The sequence below is a fragment of the Podarcis liolepis genome (genome assembly GCF_965112155.1).
Source record: "Podarcis liolepis genome assembly, chromosome: 1".
NCBI lineage: Eukaryota > Metazoa > Chordata > Lepidosauria > Squamata > Lacertidae > Podarcis > Podarcis liolepis.
In genome coordinates, this window is record NC_139554.1 from 17,739,220 (window position 1) to 17,760,297 (window position 21,078).

Sequence of the window (21,078 nt, forward strand, 5' to 3'; positions counted from 1 at the left end):
TTTAAATTTTAAGTTCTCATTCCACAATCTCACAACATTGAGTATGATGTGTGGGTAGGAGACTCCTTTTTTCAAGGAAACATAGAATTGGAAAGGACCAAATATAGGATGGGGAACACTTGGCTCACTAGCAGTACATGTGAAAAGGATCTAGGGGTCTTGATGGACCACGAGCTGAACATGAGTCAACAGTGTGATGCAGCAGCAAAAAAAGTGAATGCTATTTTGGGCTGCATCAACAGAAGTATAGAGTCCAGCTCAAGGGAAGTAATAGTACCACTCTATTCTGCCTTAGACAGACCACACCTGGAATACTGTGTCCAGTTCTGGGTGCTACAATTTAAGAAGGATGTTGACAAGCTGGAACTTGTGCAGAGGAGGGCAACTAGGACAATAAGAGCTTTCTGACAGTAAGAGCTGTTTGACAGTGGAACAGTCTCCCTTGGGATGTTGTGGACTTTCTCCTTGGGGGTTTTTAAGCAGAGGTTGGATGGCATCTGTCATAGAGGCTTCCTTTTGGGCAGGGAGGTCAGCCTCACTCTTGGTTTCCTGTCTTGACAGCTGAGGAAGGGGACTGCGATGCTGAAATTCTCCTGGACAATTTCGTCACTTTCTTCATTGCAGGTTGGTAGATCTATATTCCGTTTTCCCTTCCATCCTTTAATTATGAACTGACCCAGACCCTGCGATCATCCTTTGAGGCCCTTCTTCATGGGCCTCCTCCGTGAGAGATCTGGAGGGTGGCAGCATGAGAACAAGGCCTTTTCTGTGGTGGCTCCCCACTCGTGGAATGCTCTTCCCAGGGAGGTTCGACTGGCGCCTTCATTATATATCTCCAGGCACCAGGCTGAAGTGTCCCTCTTCAACCAGGCCTTTGGCTAATTAAACAATCTGTGGCCTTTTAAACTGAGTGGTGGTGGTGATGATATTGTTTTTATTTGTTATTACGGTATGTATTTTTGTGTTGTAAACCAACATGTGATCTTCGGATGAAAAGTGGTATAGAAATTTAATAGATCGTAATAATAAAGTAATTAGATTCCCTGTCCTGCAGGTCACGAGACCACTGCCAACTTGTTGTCTTTTACCATATTGGAACTGGGACGGCAACCTGACATATTGAAGAAGTGGGTGAAGTTCGCCCTTTCCTTTTATTCTTCGTTTATTTGTGTTTTTATTTTTTAGCAGGTCCCTCCTACCCATTGACGGTCCGTTGAGTTATTTTGTGCACTCTGTGTATTTCTAATGTTATACAGTGGTACCTCAGGTTACATATGCTTCAGGTTACAGACTCCACTAACCCAGAAATAATACCTCGGGTTAAGAACTTTGCTTCAGGATAAGAACAGAAATCATGCTCTGGCGGCGTGGCAGCAGCAGGAGGTGCCATTAGCTAAAGTGGTGCTTCAGGTTAAGAACAGTTTCAGGTTAAGAACGAACCTCCGGAACGAATTTTGTACTTAACCTGAGGTACCAGTGTATCCAGAAACTGGAGAAAGGAAAAGGAGCTCAAGGTGGCGCACAGAGTTCTCTTCCTCCCCATTTTATCTTCACAACAGCCCTGTGAGATAGGCTAGGCTGAGAGTGAGTGCCTGGCCCATGATCACCTAGTGAGCTTCACGGCTGAGTGAGGATTTGAACCTTGGTCTGCCAGGTTTTAGTCCAACACTCCAACCATTATACGTGTTGCATCTCCCTTCTCTCTAAATGTGTTCAACTGTGTCCTGGATTGTAACCACCCAGGGCACCTAAACTGGCTATGATTTGGGAGCAATTATTTCTTATCTCTGGACGAACCGAACCAATATGCATTTTGACTGTGTGAGTGAATTATGGTGCTGCTTAGTCCTAGGAAGGTACCGTATTTTTCGCTCTATAAGACACACTTTTCCCCTCCTAAAAAGTAAGGGGAAATGTGTGTGCGTCTTATGGAGTGAATGCAGGCTGCGCAGCTATCCCAGAAGCCAGAACAGCGAGAGTGATCGCTGCGCAGCACTCCCTCTTGCTGTTCTACCTTTTGTCTTAGTTGTGCGAAGCCTCTTCAGGGCAGCGGGATGAAGGCTGTTCTGGCTTCTGGGATTCAGAATATTTTTTTTCTTCTTGTTTTCCTCCTCCAAAAACTAGGTGCGTCTTATGGTCTGGTGCATCTTATAGAGCGAAAAATATGGTAAATACAGATACTTTCAAAGGTAGATGTCTGCCTTTTAGCATAATAAACAATCCACGGACATTTGGGTAAAATTTCTCCTGCATTTCCTTCTTAAGACTTCAGGCTGAAGTGGACGAGGTCGTTGGGGTGAAGAGAGATGTTGCCTATGAAAATCTCGCACAGCTTAAATACTTATCACAGGTACACTTGGAGAATGCTCTGAAAAGATCCTAGTTGCCCAGCCATTAAAAGTAAGACATTGGTTTTAAGATGAAACTTGAGGCCTTGTTTTAGAGCAAAGAATATCTCAAAGCTCTTTAGCTGTAATATTAACACCGTGAGAAAAAAATAATTATCAGTTTCTCGTAAGGAATTCTCATTGTGCAGAGAAATCTTATCTGCTGCATCAGCCTCCAGAAGAATAAGTGTGATACTGTGATACCTTTTTAACTGTTCAAACACTGGATATGCAATGACTCTAATTCTTCCTGGTCCATACAAGAAAGAAGATTCCACCTAAACATTAGGAAGAACTTCCTGACAGTAAGAGCTGTTCGACAGTGGAATTTGCTGCCAAGGAGTGTGGTGGAGTCTCCTTCTTTGGAGGTCTTTAAGCAGAGGCTTGACAACCATATGTCAGGAGTGCTCTGATGGTGTTTCCTGCTTGGCAGGGGGTTGGACTCGATGGCCAACCAATTGACTATTGTCAAGTGGAACAACTATCAATAAATTACAGCAAATCTAAAATTATGGTGTTTTCCAAAAAAAGAAGGAAACACAAATGGAGAATTAATGGTCAACCTATTGACCAGGTAGCAACTTTCAAATACCTGGGAATAACTTTTCAGGAAAGGGTCTCGTGGCACCAACAGATGAAAAACGCCATTGCCAACGCAGGAAGGGCCAATAAAGCCCTTACAAGATTTTTTCACGGGAAAGGGGGTAAATACGTTCCGGCGGCCTCCCAGGTTTTTGCTGCAAAAATACTCCCACAACTCACTTATGGATCCCAGGTTTGCAGTTTTAAAAATTTTGCGCCTATGGAGGCATTTCAAACAAAATTCTATCGGTGTTTATTGGGGATCCCCCCCTGTGTATCTAATATAGCTGTCCGCTTAGAAGTTGGACAACCACCCGTTAATGCGCGGCTGTGGATTCTAAAGATACACTACTGGTTAAAACTTATTTTTTCCCCGGCCGGCTTGGCTCCTTTAACACTCTTAGACACCTTTCATTCCACCTGGAAAGCTTCCCTGTTTGAAAAGATAAGAAGCTTGGGATTCTCCCCGCAGATCTTGATAGCGGCAGGATATGAGAGAGCCAGAAGTCAAGTGCTCCAACGCATTAGGGACATAGAGCTGCAATGTCATATGGGCAAAATGGATAAATATGCCACAATTAGAGACTTTGGGAGAGGGTTCTCACCCGCAAATTATTTGGCTGATTTACAAATACCTAAGTACAGACACTCCTTTACCCTGGCCAGATTTAACGTTCTGCCCTCTGCCCTGCTGCTAGGCAGATATGAGGGCAAACCATATGAGTCACGTGTTTGCCCATGTGGCTCATCGGAAGTGGAAACAAGTCTGCATGTATTGCTGCACTGTAGCTACTACGAGGATCTACGTTTGACCTTTATTGCCCCAATTCTACAAAAGCTTAAAAATGAACCAGAACTCCAACGTATGAGAGCCTTGGTAGAAGATAAGGTTCCTGAAATTACGATCAATGTGGCCAAATTTTGTGTAGCCGCTATTAGGCGCAGGAAACAAGAGCTTTCCAATGTCAATATGCAGGCGAAGGCAAATACTTAATTTTATTTATGCTGCCTAATTTTAAATTGCAGTTATGTATCGAAATTGTCCTTTGTTTTTTCCGGTGTTATGCTTCGCTGACTAGCTGTACGAGTTAATCTGGTCTGTGACCGTTTAATAAAATTTGATTTGATTTGATTTGGACTCGATGGCCCTTGTGGTCTCTTCCAACTCTATGATTCTATGATTCCATGATCCCTGTAGCAGTAGGGAAGTTCAACTAGTGCAAGTAGAAAGTCCCTTAGTGCAGGAGCAGTCAAGATGGTACTCTCCAGATGTTATGGATTACAGGTCATCATTTCATCATCATCATCATTTTTAAATTTCTATACCGTCTTTCTATCTTACAATACTCAAGGCGGTTTACAAGCTGAAGAAACAAAAAAAAAAGGGAACATCTTATAACAATCTAATGCAATACAAAAATGTGATAATACTTTAAAATAGGCAACCTACATCAAAAAAGTAACATTCAACATTCATTAGAATAGTATTAAATAATAATAACATATAAAAGTTAAACAGAAATCCACTCAACAGTTACAATAAATAATTTCTAAACTATAATCAATAAAACAACGGCAAGCCACAGTACATAAAATAATACAATACAAACTGAGAAGCAGAGACTAGAAGGTGAGGGAAGGCAGGTGGAAGGAGGCCTTGCCTGACGAAATCTCTCCCCTCACAGTTCTTTCTCCAGGTCACCAGCCAGTGGTTAGGGATGGTGGGAGGGCGCTGCATTAACTATCTCTTCCTTACATCACATTGCTATGTGGTCCTTTCGTTCAGGCATGATGGAATAAATATGCCTCTGTTACTCATTTCTTGTGCACAGATCTTCTTATTAGGTTGTGCTTCCTTTATGCAGCGGTACCTTGCTTCTCGAACGTAATCCGTTCTGGAAGTCCGTTTGACTCTCGAAACGTTTGAAAACCAAGGCATGGCTTCCGATTGGCTGCAGGAGCTTCCTGCACACAAGCGGAGGCCGTGTCGGACGTTCAGCTTCCGAAAAACATTTGAAAACCGGAACACTTACTTCCAGGTTTTTGGTCTTCAGGAGCCGATTTGTTCGTCAACTAAGCCGTTCGAGAACCAAGATTCCACTGTAAATTCTATAAACTGTTCTGTTCTATATTCTGTTACCATTGCATTTCCCGAGCACTCAGAGAACATTGTTTTGAGGGGGGAGGCTGCAATCCTTTCCCTTGCACAGCATGCCGGTTTGTGCTGTGTTTGCCATGTCTTCTAATTTTCAGTTTTTAAAGAGCTAGGAGAACTGGCAGTCTCTCCTGGGGACTAGATAACAAACTATTGCTGCTAGTACAATACTCATACAACAATGAAACGGTAGATGAGGCTCACTTTTTCTGGTTCTGCAAAATGAGCAATCTTGGTCTGCATCCCTGATGAGTGCTTATCTGCGAGTCAGACCCACTGAACACAGGGGCCACAGCATAGCATTCAGAGAGCAAGCCTAGCTTCCCACTGGGTTCTTGCACTTTCCCCTTCCCTCTCTTCTGGTATGGTAACAAGAACATCAGAAACTTCCATTTCTGGTTTAGATGAACCACAATTCAGTGTGTCATCAGAACGCTAAATACAGCTGTACCTTGGTTTTCAAACAGCCTAGTTCTTGAACATTTTGGCTCCTGAACGATCAAAACCCAGGAGTGAGTGTTCTGGTTTTCGAACGTTCTTTTGGAAGCTGAATGTCTGATGGGGCTTCCGATTGGCTGTAGGAGCTTCCTACAGCCAATCAGAAGCCACCCTTTGGTTGCCAAACATTTCGGAAGTCAAATAGCCTTCCAGAACAGATTTTGTTTGACTTCTGAGGTACAACTCTGCTGTTTAATCTTTTGAAACTTTAACTGCTCATGGATGTGTTTGAAGAAAAGAGGGAGCAGTCAAACCCAGGGAGATAATTCTTGTAACACTAAACCATGGTTTGCCATTGCCTCCAAAGCAGCTCATTGAGACGTACTTCTGAGTAGGTATGTGTAGCCTTGCGCTGTAGATTTCTTTTTTTATTCCCCTTCCGCAAGAAAAATACAAAGTAGGAAACTTACACGGGAATTAAGGCTGAGAACAAGTTATTAGTTCAAATAGCCCCAATAAACTTGTGACTGAACTGACTTTCTATGGGAAGAATTCCAGATGAAAACCCAACCCTTCCATTTAACAAATCATGCTAGTTGTTGAAAAGAAATGGCTCTTTTTACCTTTACTCTCTTAGGTTCTCAAAGAATCCCTGCGGTTATACCCGCCAGCTCCAGGAACTGTCCGCTGGACTGAAAAGGAATGTGTCGTTGAAGGAATCAAAATTCCAGCAGAAACCACTTTAATGGTGAGTCTTGTTTGAAAGCCGTGTGCTGTTATCTAACACATTGGAATTCAACACCAAACTTCCCCTGATGCAACAGACTTATATGTCCTGGGCAATGTATATGCGCTGTGATTCTCTAAGAGGATGAGGAAGCAGCAGAATCCGCTCATGGCTTGTGGTGGGGATGGTGAATGGGGAGAGGGCCTTCTCAGTAGTGGCACCCGCCCTTTGGAACGCCCTCCCATCAGATGTCAAGGAAATAAACAACTATCTGACTTTTAGAAGACATCTGAAGCCAGCCCTGTTTAGGGAAGTTTTTAATGTCTGGTGTTTTGTTGTATTTTTAATATTTTGTTGGAAGCAGCCCAGAGTGGCTGGGGAAACCCAACCAGATGGGCGGAGTATAAATAAGTTGTTGTTGTTTATTATCTTTACTGTGGCAAACCTAGGCAAGAAACATAGTAATATCTCAAAGACTGTACTGAATAATTTCTTGGTTCCTTGCATCTCTCTTGCATCTCTCTGTGATGAATAGTAATAACTGCTGAGTAGGGCCATGCGTTAGGGCTGCCATATTCCTAAAAGTAAAATTCCTGAGGCCCACAAAATTGTTTAGCTTTTTTTTTAAAGGAAACCACCAAAATTATTGAGCTTTTTTGGGGAAACCTCCCCCCCGAGTGATTTTAAGCTTTTGAAGCTGTTTCCACTGCTCCCCCCACCGATGCCATTTTTACACCCAAAAACCAGTCTACCATGCATGGCTAAGTTAAAAAAAAAAGTTACGGAAATCTGCTCCTTAGAATGAGTAGCAGAAGCAGAATTAAATTGTGCAAGCTGTAAATTATGTGAAATGCAGGATGACATGCAAATTAACTTACCTCGCAATCCTATACCTGCCTACCCTGTCAAGTAGAGGAGATTACATATGGCATATAGGATTACAATGTTCATTTCATAATTGATACAGGTTGCAGTATTGGGTTTCTGGATTGTTGCAGAATTTTTCTTCTTCTTTTAATCACAGAATGATTGGTTTTGTACCCCACTTTACCAGGCAAAATTTCCACTCAAAGCAGCTTTTAATGTCTAAAATAACACAATAGTTTAACAAAACGACGTTAAGCTATAATGAAGCAATGAAATAATAAAAGGGGGGGAGAAAACGCTAACTGATAATTGTATGCTAGGAAATGTGTACTTAGTGGGGGTGTTCAGTGTGATCACTTATAGTTATTATTAAATGCTTTTAATATTTCTTTGCTCACAGTTAAGTTGCCTTGAGCCCTTTAGGAATAAGGCGATGCATGTTCTGTGCAGGACTAATCGGGGAAAGGAACCAGGACTTGATTAAAATAGTGTATGCATTTACCTCTAACTTTGAACAACCAATGTTTTTGAAGAGTCATATATACAAATGTAAACTGCTCTGTTCCCTTGGCAGTTCAGCACCTATGTCATGGGACGTATGGAAAGGTTTTTCAAGGATCCGCTGGTCTTTGATCCTGAGCGATTTAGCAAAGACCAGCCAAGGTGAGCCCCTTTCTTATTTCTTCTAACAAAAATACGTGGTGACTGTCATTGAGACACACTGCTAATTCTTACGATTTTCAGAGGGCTTGAAGAAAATATCAGAATTTTTTGAACGCCAAACACGACATTAGGCCAGGTATTGGAAGTGTCTGCCAGGTAGGGGTGTAGGAAGGCATCCATTTCTATTGCAACCCATCTTCATTGTTGTGGCAGTTTGCCCTCCTAGGTGTGTGACATCATACTGGGTTCAGAAGGAAAGGGTTAACTAAGTGTAAAATGACTAACCAATGGGAACCCAAGGGGAGGAGTTAGGGTGGTTGAGAAGTCAGTCTGGAGTTAGAGAAGAGGTGGAGAGGTTAAGTCTGTGGGCTGGGCTAGTCTGATGTGAGAGAGTGAGAGAATTTGTTAAGAGGAGTCAGTCAAACAGTTGATATAATCCGTCATAAGGCATTAGGGAGGTATAGGCCAGTACAGAAACTAAAGTTAAGATACTGACAGGAATATTTTCTGGGAAACCATAAACTTGTTAATGTTTGTAAAATAAACTTGTTTATTTGGTTCAAGTTTAACAACTGTCTGGACTCAGTGTTTTACCCGAGAATAACGGGTTGGTGGCAGCGGGGAAGTGAGCACAGTGCTGGCACAGGGATCAACAGACCGTTAAATGTCTGGGGACCCTGTGTGATCACCACAGTTGTGTGCAGTGCTGTCTCCATTCTGCTGCAGTTTGTCATGTGATTAAAAAACTTACATTATTCACCTCGCTGTCTGCTGTGGTGGGATTTCACGTTGTTAATTATGTTATTCCATCCCATTCATTTCGGTGCAAAGGAAATGCAATGCACACAGAGAACCAATCATAATCGATTGCATACCACTTGCAGACTGAAAACAACAGCAACAGTGAATATTGATTGTATTTGCTGGATTGATTTCAATTTGGCACGTGGAACGAATAAGCAAACATCAAATTTTCCTGTGTCTGTACCACCAGACTATAAAATTTTCTGCCACGTGTCGGACTTTTTAGACCTTTTCCCTTACTTGTGATAAAAACTTAAGAGTTTCCAGTAAATGGCAACATTCACAAAATTATTTCAGTTATTTCGGGTTGCTATGTGACCAGTGATAAAAACAGGCTTGGCTTCTTTCTGTGCTTTTTAACAGCAGCTTGATCTGTATAAATTAATTGACAAGAGCTTTTTTGGGCATAAGCAGATATCAGGAAGTGACTATGACTATTGTCAACCTGCTATTAAATACAACACCTAAATGGGAAGGTTCAGTCATAAAGCAAGGTCCCAGGTTCAGTCCTCAGCATTTCAAGGTTGGGCTGGGAAATATTCCCTGTCTGAACCCCTGAAGATCTGCTGTCAGCTAGTGTAGACAATATTGAGCTAAATGGACCAATATCTGACTCTGTATAAAGCACCTTACTGTGTTCCTATGTTCATTAGCAGCTGTAATATATGCTGTTGCTTAGAAGCAAGCCTTTCTGGTGTTTACAAAACCATCTTATTCTTGTCTGTCTTGTTTTTGTGATGGTTTAGGCCGTCCTTTTGCTATTTCCCATTTTCCCTGGGACCTCGTTCCTGTATTGGGCAGATATTTGCACTGGTAAGTAAAGCAGTCCGCTGGTCAAGTGATGCAGAAGATAGGTCCCTTTGTTTGAATTGCATCCCCTCCTCTTCTGCTTTTATGGAGTCCTACTTACTGCTGCGGGAGGTGGGTGGCGCTGTGGGTTAAATCACAGAGCCTAGGACTTGCCGATCAGAAGGTCAGCGGTTCTAATCCCTGCGACGGGGTGAGCTCCCATTCCTCGGTCCCTGCTCCTGCCAACCTAGCAGTTCGAAAGCACGTCAAAGTGCAAGTAGATAAATAGGTACCGCTCCGGCGGGAAGGTAAACGGCGTTTCCGTGCGCTGCTCTGGTTCACCAGAAGCGGCTTAGTCATGCTGGCCACATGACCTGGAAGCTGTATGCCAGCTCCCTCGGCCAATAAAGCGAGATGAGCACCGCAACCCCAGAGTTGGCCACGACTGGACCTAAATGGTCAGGGGTCCCTTTACCTTTTTACTACTGCTGCAGGCAGGAGTGGAAGCTGAGTTAAGGTACTAGTGGAGTAATAAGATGGGAGACCCAGTGGCGATCTCAAGGATGCCTCAAATTTTTTAGTTGAAGAAGCACCATTTTATAAAGAAAAGATGAAGAACCTGTAGCTCACCCCCCCCCCCGGTGTCGTTGGACTTCGACTCCCATCAACACGATCCAGCATGGCCAAAGCCATGGTTTCGGAAGCTGGTGTCACGGTCCAGTTCATGGGCAATCGAAGTCCCGTCTGGGGACGTCAGGACCGGGGCCAAGATGGCGCGGTGGGAGCGGGAAGCCAGGAGTTGGGAAGCCAAGGGTCCAAGGGTCAGAGAGCTGGGAGTCAAGAAGCCAAGGGTCAGGAAGCAAGGAGTTACGAAGTCAAGGGTCTGAGGATCAAGAAGCAAAGAGTCACGAAGGCAGGGGTCCAAGGAGTCAAGGAACCAAATGCAGCAGGGCAGGGAACGTGTTGCTGTGGCAAAGAGCTCTGAAGGAAAATGCTGTCCTTATATCCCTTCCCAGCTCTTGTCACCAGGTGCTGTGAGTTATCAATCTGCCTCACCTGTGAGGCCACGCCTTGCCTCTTAAGAACAAATTTAGGAAGGCCCCAGTCCTGGTCACAGGGCCTGGCTCCTGCACACACACCTGACAGCTGGCTTCTTTCAACAACCCATAGTTAAGATCAACCACAGTTTAGGGTTCCAGACAGAATGCTAAATGGTGGTTATTGGAAATCAGAATGGGAAGCTTCCAAACTGATGGAGAAGAGAAGGGAGCATGTGAGTTCAAGGCCTACTTAGACTCGTTCTGGTCATCCTAAACTATGGTTTTAACATGTGGAGGGGGGACCTCAGGCCCGAGAGCTGAATGCAGCCCATCGAGCCCTTCTATCTAACCCTTGAAGGCTACCCAGGTGAAACCACTCTCTGACCTTGCTACTCACCACCCTCAAATGCTTTTGATTGGCTAGAATTGGTCACTGAACTGTGGTCATGCATCTTGCTTGCCCAAATGGAGGACGAAAATGGGTGTCAAAGGTGCATCTGGAAACATGGCTGGAACATACTTGCTCAACCCACCTCTTTCCTCTGGCCCTGCTCCCTTACAAGGCTAGCACCCCCTTATAAGTTAACCAAAAAGGAATTAGGCCCTTGGATTAAAATGTGCTGCAACAATCAAAAATATAACTTTTTTTAAATCCAAAAAAAACAAACAAAAACCCCTTGGTTTGGGCCATCAAAGGTACTCAGTTAAGGTAATTGAAGGTGACACCTGACCAGTGATATCTGTCATCTCTGAGTGCACTTTCAACCAAGGAATTTTGGTTACACAGATTTACAATTGTCTTTTCACCATTTTCAAGTCTGAACAAGTAGCTGGTGGCAGACATGCACATGTAGTCTTTAAGAGTGAGCAGTGTCTTCAATCTGGCATGCGCTCTGGGAGCGATGTACTCAGTCTAGGAACTTCATAGTCACTGTGGTTTGGGATTTGTGCAATCAGGGTGTAACCAGTGAGGAAATAACAATATACTGGGAAATGGGTGTGAGCAATGTAGGGATCTAAGGATTTCTTAAAACAAGAAACTGTGTACAGTACAAAATTGTGTAAATTGAAGGAGCTCTTGAAATATGCTCTAGGAAAGGCTCCCATTTAATTTGGATTGCAAAATGCCTTATTAATTAAACATGCTACAGTTGTGGGAAGCAATAATAATAATAATAATAATAATAATAATAATAATACAGTGACATCTTTGTGGGAAATTGTGTTAGCGCATAATTGGGAATTGGTAGGTTTTGTTATAAGGATGACCTTGTGGTGATTATACACCTAAAGTTGGCAATTTTGGGGGAATGATAACTGAGACAAATCAGACGTGTTAATTGTGCAGTTACCATTGCCCCCCCCTCCCGCATTTGAACAAACCATACTAGGTTTGCTTTTTATTTTTAGAAGGTCCTGCAAGCACTTATGTGCTAAAGATGTGGGGTATTTAATGTTTAAACCATCAATAACAAGTATACAATGTTAAATTAGAACAAGAAATGGTAAGGGTTAAGATTCCACAGAAACAGTGAGTGCTTTTTCAAGTTGAGATGATATGATGAATGTCATCTTACATTTTAAAAAGCAAAAATAGCCATGCTGGTTCATAAGAAAAAGTGGTCAATACCTTTATTAGGATCAACAAAAATGTCACAAAATAGTGGCATGGCTTCATGTTCTCCAAAACGCTTAGAATCAGGTAGAATTTCCACTAAATTCCAGCTCCATTTTTCTCAGTAATCTTTGCAACCACAGCTTTAATTCAAATGCATTTTTAAAAAACTTATTTCCAATTTATTTATACAGTGGTACCTCTGGTTACGAACTTAATACGTTCCGGAGGTCCGTTCTTAACCTGAAACCATTCTTAACCTGAGGTACCACTTTAGCTAATGGGGCCTCCCGCTGCTACCACGCTGCCGCTGCATAATTCTGTTCTCACCCTGAGGTAAAGTTCTTAACTCGAGGTACTACTTCCGGGTTAGCGGAGTCTGTAACCCGAGGTGTTTGTAACCCGAGGTACCACTGTACACTGCTTTTCACCACAAATGGTCACAAAGTGGTTTTCCACTACCAACAATAAAACTATCCATCCATCAAAATAACACAAGTGTTCAAAACAAAAATCACAGGTTAAAAACACATTCAGTAAGTCGACATGGCACAACTTGCTTAAAACACCCACTGAGTGCAGAAGGAGAAGGAGGAGGAGGCATGTCTGATCTCAGCTTAGGATGCAGGGCCACAGAATTGGGCCCACAACACTGACTGCACACTGGATACAAGCTTTGCATATGAGCCATGGGAAACCACTAACAGAGACTGTCCTGAAAATCTCAGATGGGGAAAGAGATATAAGGTATTAAGGAATCCAGCTGGCACTGTAAAGAAAGAATTCAGAGTGTACTTAGAGTGCGTTCCTGGTCCTTCCTTTCTGAAGTTGAATTGTTAGGCATCACATGACATCAGGCGGTCAACAAGTACCCACCCACTTGTCAGAAGTGCAGAGCGTACCTTGGTTCTCAAACTTAATCTGTTCTGGAAGTCCATTCCAAAACCAAAGCATTCCAAAACCAATGTGTGTTTTCCCATAGAAAGTAATGCCAAATGGATCAATCTGTTCCAGACTTTTAAAAACAAGCCCTAAAACAGCAATTTAACATGAATTTTACTAATGAGACCATTGATCCATAAAATGAAAGCAATAATCAATGTACTGAACTATAAAATAAATAAGGCAGTATTGTAGATGATATAAATAAAAATTATTCTTTTCCCTTACCTGCACCAATGATAGTCATTGTTTGGATGCGGGGGGGGGGATTGTTATCCATTTCCGCAGTCATACAATCAATCAATCAATCAATCAATCAATCAATCACTCGCTTAACTGGGTTCCACACAGTCACAAAAACAAATTAACCGAAAAAGCTTCAAAAACAAAAGCACCAAACTTAATCTGTTCTGGAAGTCTGTTTGACTTCCAAAATGTTCAAAAACCAAGGCGCAGCTTCTGATTGGTGCAGGCACCCTGGAAACAATATCCGGCTTCCAAAAACATTTGAAAACCAGAACACTTACTTCTGGGTTTTTGGCATTTGGGAACCAAGGCGTTTGAGAACCAAGGTGCCACTGTACTGGATTGGGGCTGCCGGTTGCATCCTGATTTCAGGTTTAACTCTCTGTATTGTGGTCCAGGAGGATTTCAAGGCAAGTGTTCTCTAACCCCGTGTGTCCAGAGAATATATAGATATATTTGAGCACTAATTTGAGCCAGGGGGAGAGTCTTGCTGCTCTCTGTAGGTGGTGGCAGTCAGTATTAGCTGGTAAGCTTCCCTTATTGACCACCTGGGGAGAAGGGCTTGTGAAGGGACCACAAGAATGTCACGCAGAGTCACTTGGAAAGACAGGATGAAGATGCAATAAAATTAAACACACTGAGCTCACTATTCTATTTTGGTTTTGTTTGCTTATAACAGATGGAGGCTAAAGTGGTGATGGCCAAGTTCCTGCAGCGGTTTGAATTCCAGCTGGTCCCGCCTCAGCGCTTTAAGATTCAGGACACAGGAACACTGATGCCATTGGATGGTGTGGTGTGTCGGCTGAAGCCACGCCGTCAGATGGGCGGGGAAGGAAATACTTACTAGAATGTGTTTAAAAGTGCACTTTATACACGGAGAACTGACATCCCCCCAACCCCTGTGGGTCAGGATGCCCTCCAGTCATTCACAAGATGCTTTTATGTAAAGCAGTATCATTGGTTCACATGGTTTGAAATCAAAGGTGTGGGGCTTTGCGAGTGCCGCCAATCAGTTGATCTGGTGCTTGCCAAGAGCACAAAGCTTTGTAGATGCCAATGATCTTCTTGGACCCCCTCATCTCTAAAATGTGGATTTTTCAACCCTAACCGAACAGTGTAAGACACCACAATAACTGTTGCAGTGCACTTTACAAGCTGCAGCCAGCTTCCTAGTCATTTTTGCACTTTTTTGTATTCGTATAAAATTAGCCGAGAGCACTTTTTAAGTTGATGGGTAGTGGTGGTTTTCCTTTGGCCGCAGATCACCTTCTGCTGTAAACTTTTCAGAGCTTAGCAACTGTGTGAAAAGCAGAAGGTGGCAACTTCAGAGGTATTCGCTCCTGTGTGAAAACGAGGAATGCTTCTGAGAGGATGGCGCTATCATGTTATACAAAAACAAAGAATGCATACTTCTTTTCCTTTAGGATTAGGGTTGGGATTGTTAGGTGATAACTTCGAGGCCTGGTGCCTCCCTGCAAGGCCTGCGATTCTTCACTCCAGTCTCCTGTCACGCTGATGTGGTCCATATCCAGAGACATGAGCACATGATGAGCAGAGTTCAAAACTCCTCAGCTGTGAGGAGTAACATCTAAGCCTAATGTATTGCAAATTAAATCAAACCGAACAGAACAAAGAAAACATGGCCTCTCTGTCTCTTCCTCGGAGGTAAAGGTAAAGGGAACCCTGACCATTAGGTCCAGTCGTGATCGACTCTGGGGTTGCGGTGCTCATCTCGCTTTATTGGGCGTGGGAGCCGGCGTACAGCTTCCAGGTCATGTGGCCAGGATGACCAAGCCGCTTCTGGCGAACCAGAGCAGCGCACGGAAACACCGTTTACCTTCCCGCCACAGTGGTACCTATTTATCTATTTGAACTTTGACATGCTTTTGAACTGCTAGGTTGGCAGGAGCAGGGACCGAGCAACGGGAGCTCACCCCGTCACGGGGATTCGAACCGCTGACCTTCTGATCGGCAAGTCCTAGGCTCTGTGGTTTAACCCACAGCGCCACCCGCGTCCCTTCTTCCTTGGAGAGAGAACTGCAAAAGCAAAAGCAATACAGAGCGGAAACAGCGTATCTCAATTTCCTCTCCCAAGACTCCCAAAATCAGTGCTGGAATGTAAACAGACATGTGACATGTAACAATCCCACACACATACCTGCAGCTCGGGAGGAATGAAATTCTCAACATGGATTCCCCTAACAAGCTCCATCAGGAGAAGCTCTTCACAAGGACTTGCACTTAAGAAATGGATGCACCCAAATTGGTTCTGCAGGTGCTTGGAGCGAACCCCAAGAATAGGGAGGAGGACTCCATGTGCCAAGCTGAAATGCTTGCACAGATGGAGCGTTGCACAGATGGCGCAAGCGTTTCATTTCCTCTGTTTTTTCTCCTATGCAAAATTTAATCGCTTAACCAACCCCCATCCACGTGATTGGGTGATTCTGGTTTGTTTAATGGGACGCTGTAACCAGGTTTTACGATACCCATCTGTTTCCCATCTGAGAAAAGGGAGCAAGCAGTGAGACCAAGCCACTGGCGGACTAGTCCTTTCCCATTAAATCAGGGGTGGACACCCTTTGGCTCTCCTGATTCTTGTTGGACTTCAGGCTCCCATCATCCCTGCCTACTGGCCATGCCAGCCGGGGCTGATAGTAGTTGGAGTTCACAACAACATCTGGAGGAGCTCAGGCTAGCCACCAATGCACTAAAAAAAGTCTGGAAACTTTCCTTGCAGCCTGTGAGTCTCCCTAACACTGAGAGAAGTTGTTTCTACAACTGCATACAGTGGACCAGTGTGATTATGCCAACGTGTTTTGCATATCTTGTTCTACTTAGCTTCCAAGAAAATACTTTCCTGCAATCTCTTGGCACTACTTCCTTTTCCCAGATGGACAGCTGAGGGCTCGGCCATGCTTCTTCCTTGCAATTCTAAAATATAGACATGCTTTTACCCTTGCAAGATTGAATATACTGTCTTTGGCTGTACTTGAGGGATGATTCCAACAACTCCTACATGAAAAACGCTTATGTCCCTGTGGGAGATGGCAGTACCGAATCAGTGGCGCATGCCCTTCTGGCTTGCGCTCTTTATAAAGACTTGAGGAGCGAGGTTATCGCCCCTCTTTTATTGTCCATTCCGGGTTGCCCAACTACTGCCACAGTGTCCTTTCTCTTGGCAGATCAAGATGAGCAGGTGACAGCAAAGTTTGCAAGGTTTTCAGCCGGGGCAATTAGAATAAGATCCACTATTTGACTGTTGATTCAAAACCCTAAGATGTATTTTATACAATTGACTTTTTAATCTTTATTCTTTATATATTGTATTGTTGTTTTACTGCTATGGCCGGTGGCTGATGCAAATAAAGATTCATTCATTCCATGCTTAGAAACCATGGAACGGAGTGGTTTTCTCTTTCATCCATGCTTTCTAGACAAAGGTCGAAGAAATTTCCTCCTTGCTCCCACTCCTTTGCAAGGGGGAAAAACCCACTCTTTAGTGATAGATTGGAACAAATGGCAATCTGGGGGGGGATCTGAGCTGAGCTGGGATAGCTCAGGCAGTAGAACACAAGACTCTGAATGTCAGGGTTGTGGGTTTGAACCCCATGTTGGACAAAATATTCCTACACTGCAGGGGGTTGGACTAGATGACCCTCGTGGTCCCAAACAACTGTATGATTTTATGATTTGAATTGCTGTTTGCTGTAATGGAGTTTTAAAGGGTGGTTTTCTCCGAGGGCCAGAGAGAAGCAGCAGGATGATAAGAAGTGTGGATGAACCCCAAATATTTGAACCAAGTCACTCATTCAGTTCAGAAGCAGCATGGGTTGCATTGAATTGTATAATGAACTTAGTATAATAAATGATTCTTAGTATAATAAAAGTCTAAATGAGGCTGTGTACGTTGATTTTTGGGCTTAGCAGTTTTAAGCGGACTAAAAAAGATAGCGCTGGGTTCGAAAGATGTAGAATCTGTGGAAGCATAATTAAAGAACTTTGCAAGGTTTTTAACAAATTGTATTCAAAAGGTTTGAAAAGGGTTCAACGCTTCAAGAGGAGTGCAGAGAGCAAGAGATGGTGTAATTTGGTTTTGGCGATTGCGTAAATGTTACAAAAAGGAACTGGAGATTCAAAGTTAGGTTTGCAAGAGAACGGCAGCCACGGAAATGCAGTGAAAAGAGAGATTGTGCAAGTTGATTTGAAAGAACTGATGTGCAAATGTTGAAAAGAAATAAGCAGTGGAATTTGAGTTGAGGAAAGAGTGAGACTAAGGAAGTGGAGCTGAAAAGAATAAAGATTAAAAAATGGATCCAAAAGAAGTGGTGGATTTAAAAGAAGGGAAACTGAAAGGAGATTCAATAAGTAGTAGAAATTATATGAAATGGAGAAAAATACTGATATAAGCTGAGAAAGCACTCAATATACTGGGTTGGATCCAGAGACTTTTGCCCAAAGAACTTCCTACTCAGAAAAACAACATATCCTTTCAAAATGTGAAATGTTTGAAAAACTTTAAACATGAAACTTTTTTGGTTGTCTAATGTTAGGTCACAACTACTTTGTTGTTGTTTAGTCATTTAGTTGTGTCCAACACTTCATGACCCCATGGACCAGAGCACGCCAGGCACTCCAGTCTTCCACTGCCTCCCGCAGTTTAGTCAAACTCATGCTAGTAGCTTCGAGAACACTGTCCAACCATCTCGTCCTCTGTCTTCCCCTTCTCCTAGTGCCCTCAATTTCCCCCAACAACAGGGTCTTTTCCAGGGAGTCACTCTTCTCGTGATCTGGCCAAAGTATTGGAGCCTCAGCTTCGGGATCTGTCCTTCCAGTGGGCACTCAGGGCTGATTTCCTTCAGAATGGATAGGTTTGATGATCTTGCAGTCCATGGGACTCTCAAGAGTCTCTTCCAGCACCATAATTCAAAAGCATCAATTCTTCGGTGATCAGCCTTCTTTATGGTCCAGCTCTCACTTCCATACATCACTACTGGGAAAACCATAGCTTTAACTATATGGACCTTTGTTGGCAAGGTGATGTTTTTTAAGATGCTGTCTAGGTTTGTCATTGCATTTCTCCCAAGAAGCAGGCGTCTTTTAATTTCGTGACTGCTGTCACCATCTGCAGTGATCATGGAGCCCAAGAAAGTAAAATCTCTTACTGCCTCCTCTCACTACACGATACCTTTAAAACACATGGCTTCTCCCAAAGAATCCCAGGGACTATAGTTTATCCCTCACAAAACTACAATTCCAGGCACCCTTAACAAACTACAATTCCCAGGATTCTGTGGGGGAAGCCGCACCCTAAATGCATGGTATTGCCTGTGACCTGAGCCTTTAATATTATGCAGGAAGCTTGGTTAGTTTTTGCAGCAACAGGTTTCCAGAATTGCTTGGCTGACATTAAGCACAGTAATACTGGTTTGCCATCTAGTGGTTGTCTGGATTTATTTTTTTTAGGGTCTCAAAGCAACATGAAAATATCTCATCGTTTCAGTGAAAATGTTTATAAAGGAACCCTGGAGGAAAAGATGCTGTGAGAAGGAAGGTGGGGTTTGGGCAGATGTTAACAATACTTTTCACATATTTGGTGAGGTGAAACTTCTCACTAAATAAATAAATACATACATACATACATACATACATACATACAGGAATCTTGAACACACTCATTACAGTGGTACCTCAGGTTAAGAACTTACCGTATTTTTCGCTCCATAACACGCACCTGACCATAACACGCACGTAGTTTTTAGAGGAGGAAAATCAGTAGGCATGCCACCCGTAGGCATTCCCTCCATAACACGCACAGACATTTCCCCTTACTTTCTAGGAGGAAAAAAGTGAGTGTTATGGTGCAAAAAATAGGTAATTCGTTCTGGAGGCCCGTTCTTAACCTGAAACTGTTCTTAACCTGAGGTACCACTTTAGCTAATAGGGCCTTCCGCCGCCGCCCAATTTCTGTTCTCATCCTGAAGCAAAGTTCTTAACCCGAGGTACTATTTCTGGGTTAGCGGAGTCTGTAACCTGAAGCGTCTGTAACCTGAGGTACCACTGTATTTATAAAACCAAATCAGGGGTAGCCAACCTAGTACTCGCCAAATGTTGCTGGACTCCAGTTCCCATAGCCAGCGGTCAAGGAGTTGTTGACCAGTAGAATCTGACAGGCTCTGTGCTGGTTATCTGTGAGGCAAAGGCTAGTAGAATTTTACAGGAGGGGTGGGGGAGAGGATGCTTTCTCTGAGCTCGGTCGAATGCAGGTTCCGACAGAGAAATGGGGCACAGGAGAGCTGTCTTTCCAAATGTGTCCCTGTCCCATTGCTCCAAACCAACAAATGGTGCTCAGGTTCTGAGGGCAAGCCAGAGGCTGCTCCTTCCTTATAGAGGGCTTCTGATTTGGAGGCATTTAGACACATATTGCCTCAGAGCTGCTTTCAGAAAGAAAGGGAAAGTCATGTTCTGGTCCGTCCCCATCTCAAAAAGAATATTGTTGAGTTGGGAAAAGGTTCAGAAAAGAACCTTTATGTTACTAATTAGTACAAGGATTTGTTTCAGTTATGTGTGTGCACAGTCTTCAGATTGCAATACTAAATACACAGGACAAAAAAGGTTCTCTTGAGCGCAGTGCAACTTGCTTCTGAGTAGAAATGTATAGAATTGCACTGCAAAGGAAGTGTCCACCTGAATCATATCCGAAGGGGAGCCATCATTTTGCCACATAGGGGAAACGATCCTTTCAGACGCTGCGTATTGGGAGGGGAATTCTACAACCCTGGGAAAGGAAAGGAAAATATTTTGATCCTTGCATAAAGCCTTTTTTTTTTTTTTTTTTTTTTTGCTTCTCCCAACATTCAACACAGCAGAAAATGGCACAAACATCATTACCTTTAATCATATTACTTCTGGGTCTATGCAATCCAGGAAATGTGAAGCTTCAGGCCAACCTGGCCTTGACTCGATGTTTTGACGTCCTGGTTTCCTTCTTCCGCATGATGCATTAAAAACATACTGGCCTTGACAGTCCTTAGTCTGGATTTCCTGACGGTTTTCTCAGACTGAGTCATGTCTCGTGGGTTCTTTACCTACTTCCCTGAGACTCGTGGTGTTTCAGTTTTCTAGTTAACAGCACAATAAAAATGATCGGATGAAAGACTGAATGTGTTTGGGATGCACGGATTCAGGTTTACAAGGGGGAAAGTCAGGCTGCCCCAGATTTGATTACTGTCCCAACCCAGTTCCCCCATGCCAAGGGGCTCCCAGGCCTCACTGTGCCACTGCTGCTACATCACTCAATTTAAAAAGCACCAACTTCTAAAATAAGGGTTCTTACACAACCAGAATGTGACGGGCTCAAACAGGTTTTTATCTTATTAACAGGTTGCTGGAATTGGGGGATGCAAAACCTGAAAGGAGAAGAGAACACATCCAGATGGTTTCTTGCACGGTGAGGGCACGACTGTGCTGCTGCAGTAGACACACCTATGAATCAAGGTGTTGCATTACTTGCGAAGTCAGACATCTGAAGGCATCTGAAGGTAGCCCTGCTTAGGGAAGCTTTTAATGTTTAATAGGTTATTGTATTTTAATATTCTGTTGGAAGTCACCCAGAGTGGCTGGGGAAACCCAGCAAGATGGGCGAGGTATAAATAATAAATTATTATTATTATTATTATTATTATTATTATTATTATTAGTCAGGTATATATAGTTATAAAGAGAGCGGCACAGCTGGAAGCCTGCCAAGCAACTCTCTAAACAGCACTGGGCCAATAAGATATGTGTGGCTATGATCAATGCCGGATTTACGTATAACCTAAACA

The 21,078-nt window shown here is 43.2% G+C and overlaps 1 protein-coding gene across 4 annotated transcripts in view; it reads left to right on the forward strand.

Annotated features, from left to right (window-relative positions):
* LOC310714064 (cholesterol 24-hydroxylase-like) overlaps positions 1–21,078 on the forward strand; it is a 168,034-nt gene that overhangs the window by 15,100 nt on the left and 131,856 nt on the right. Inside the window, exons 9-15 of one of the 4 annotated variants that reach the window (XR_014529570.1) lie at positions 562–624; positions 1,055–1,127; positions 2,266–2,350; positions 6,200–6,310; positions 7,731–7,819; positions 9,370–9,436; positions 13,935–16,240. Coding sequence is in view for 3 of the 4 variants with exons in the window: in XM_083518901.1 (XP_083375027.1) it covers positions 562–624; positions 1,055–1,127; positions 2,266–2,350; positions 6,200–6,310; positions 7,731–7,819; positions 9,370–9,436; positions 13,935–14,102 (656 nt within the window). In the remaining variant the exon portion in view is untranslated. Of the gene's footprint in view, positions 1–561; positions 625–1,054; positions 1,128–2,265; positions 2,351–6,199; positions 6,311–7,730; positions 7,820–9,369; positions 9,437–13,934; positions 17,149–20,635; positions 20,763–21,078 lie in introns of those variants that run through there. The other 3 variants (XM_083518902.1, XM_083518901.1, XM_083518903.1) reach the window with 3 other exon arrangements.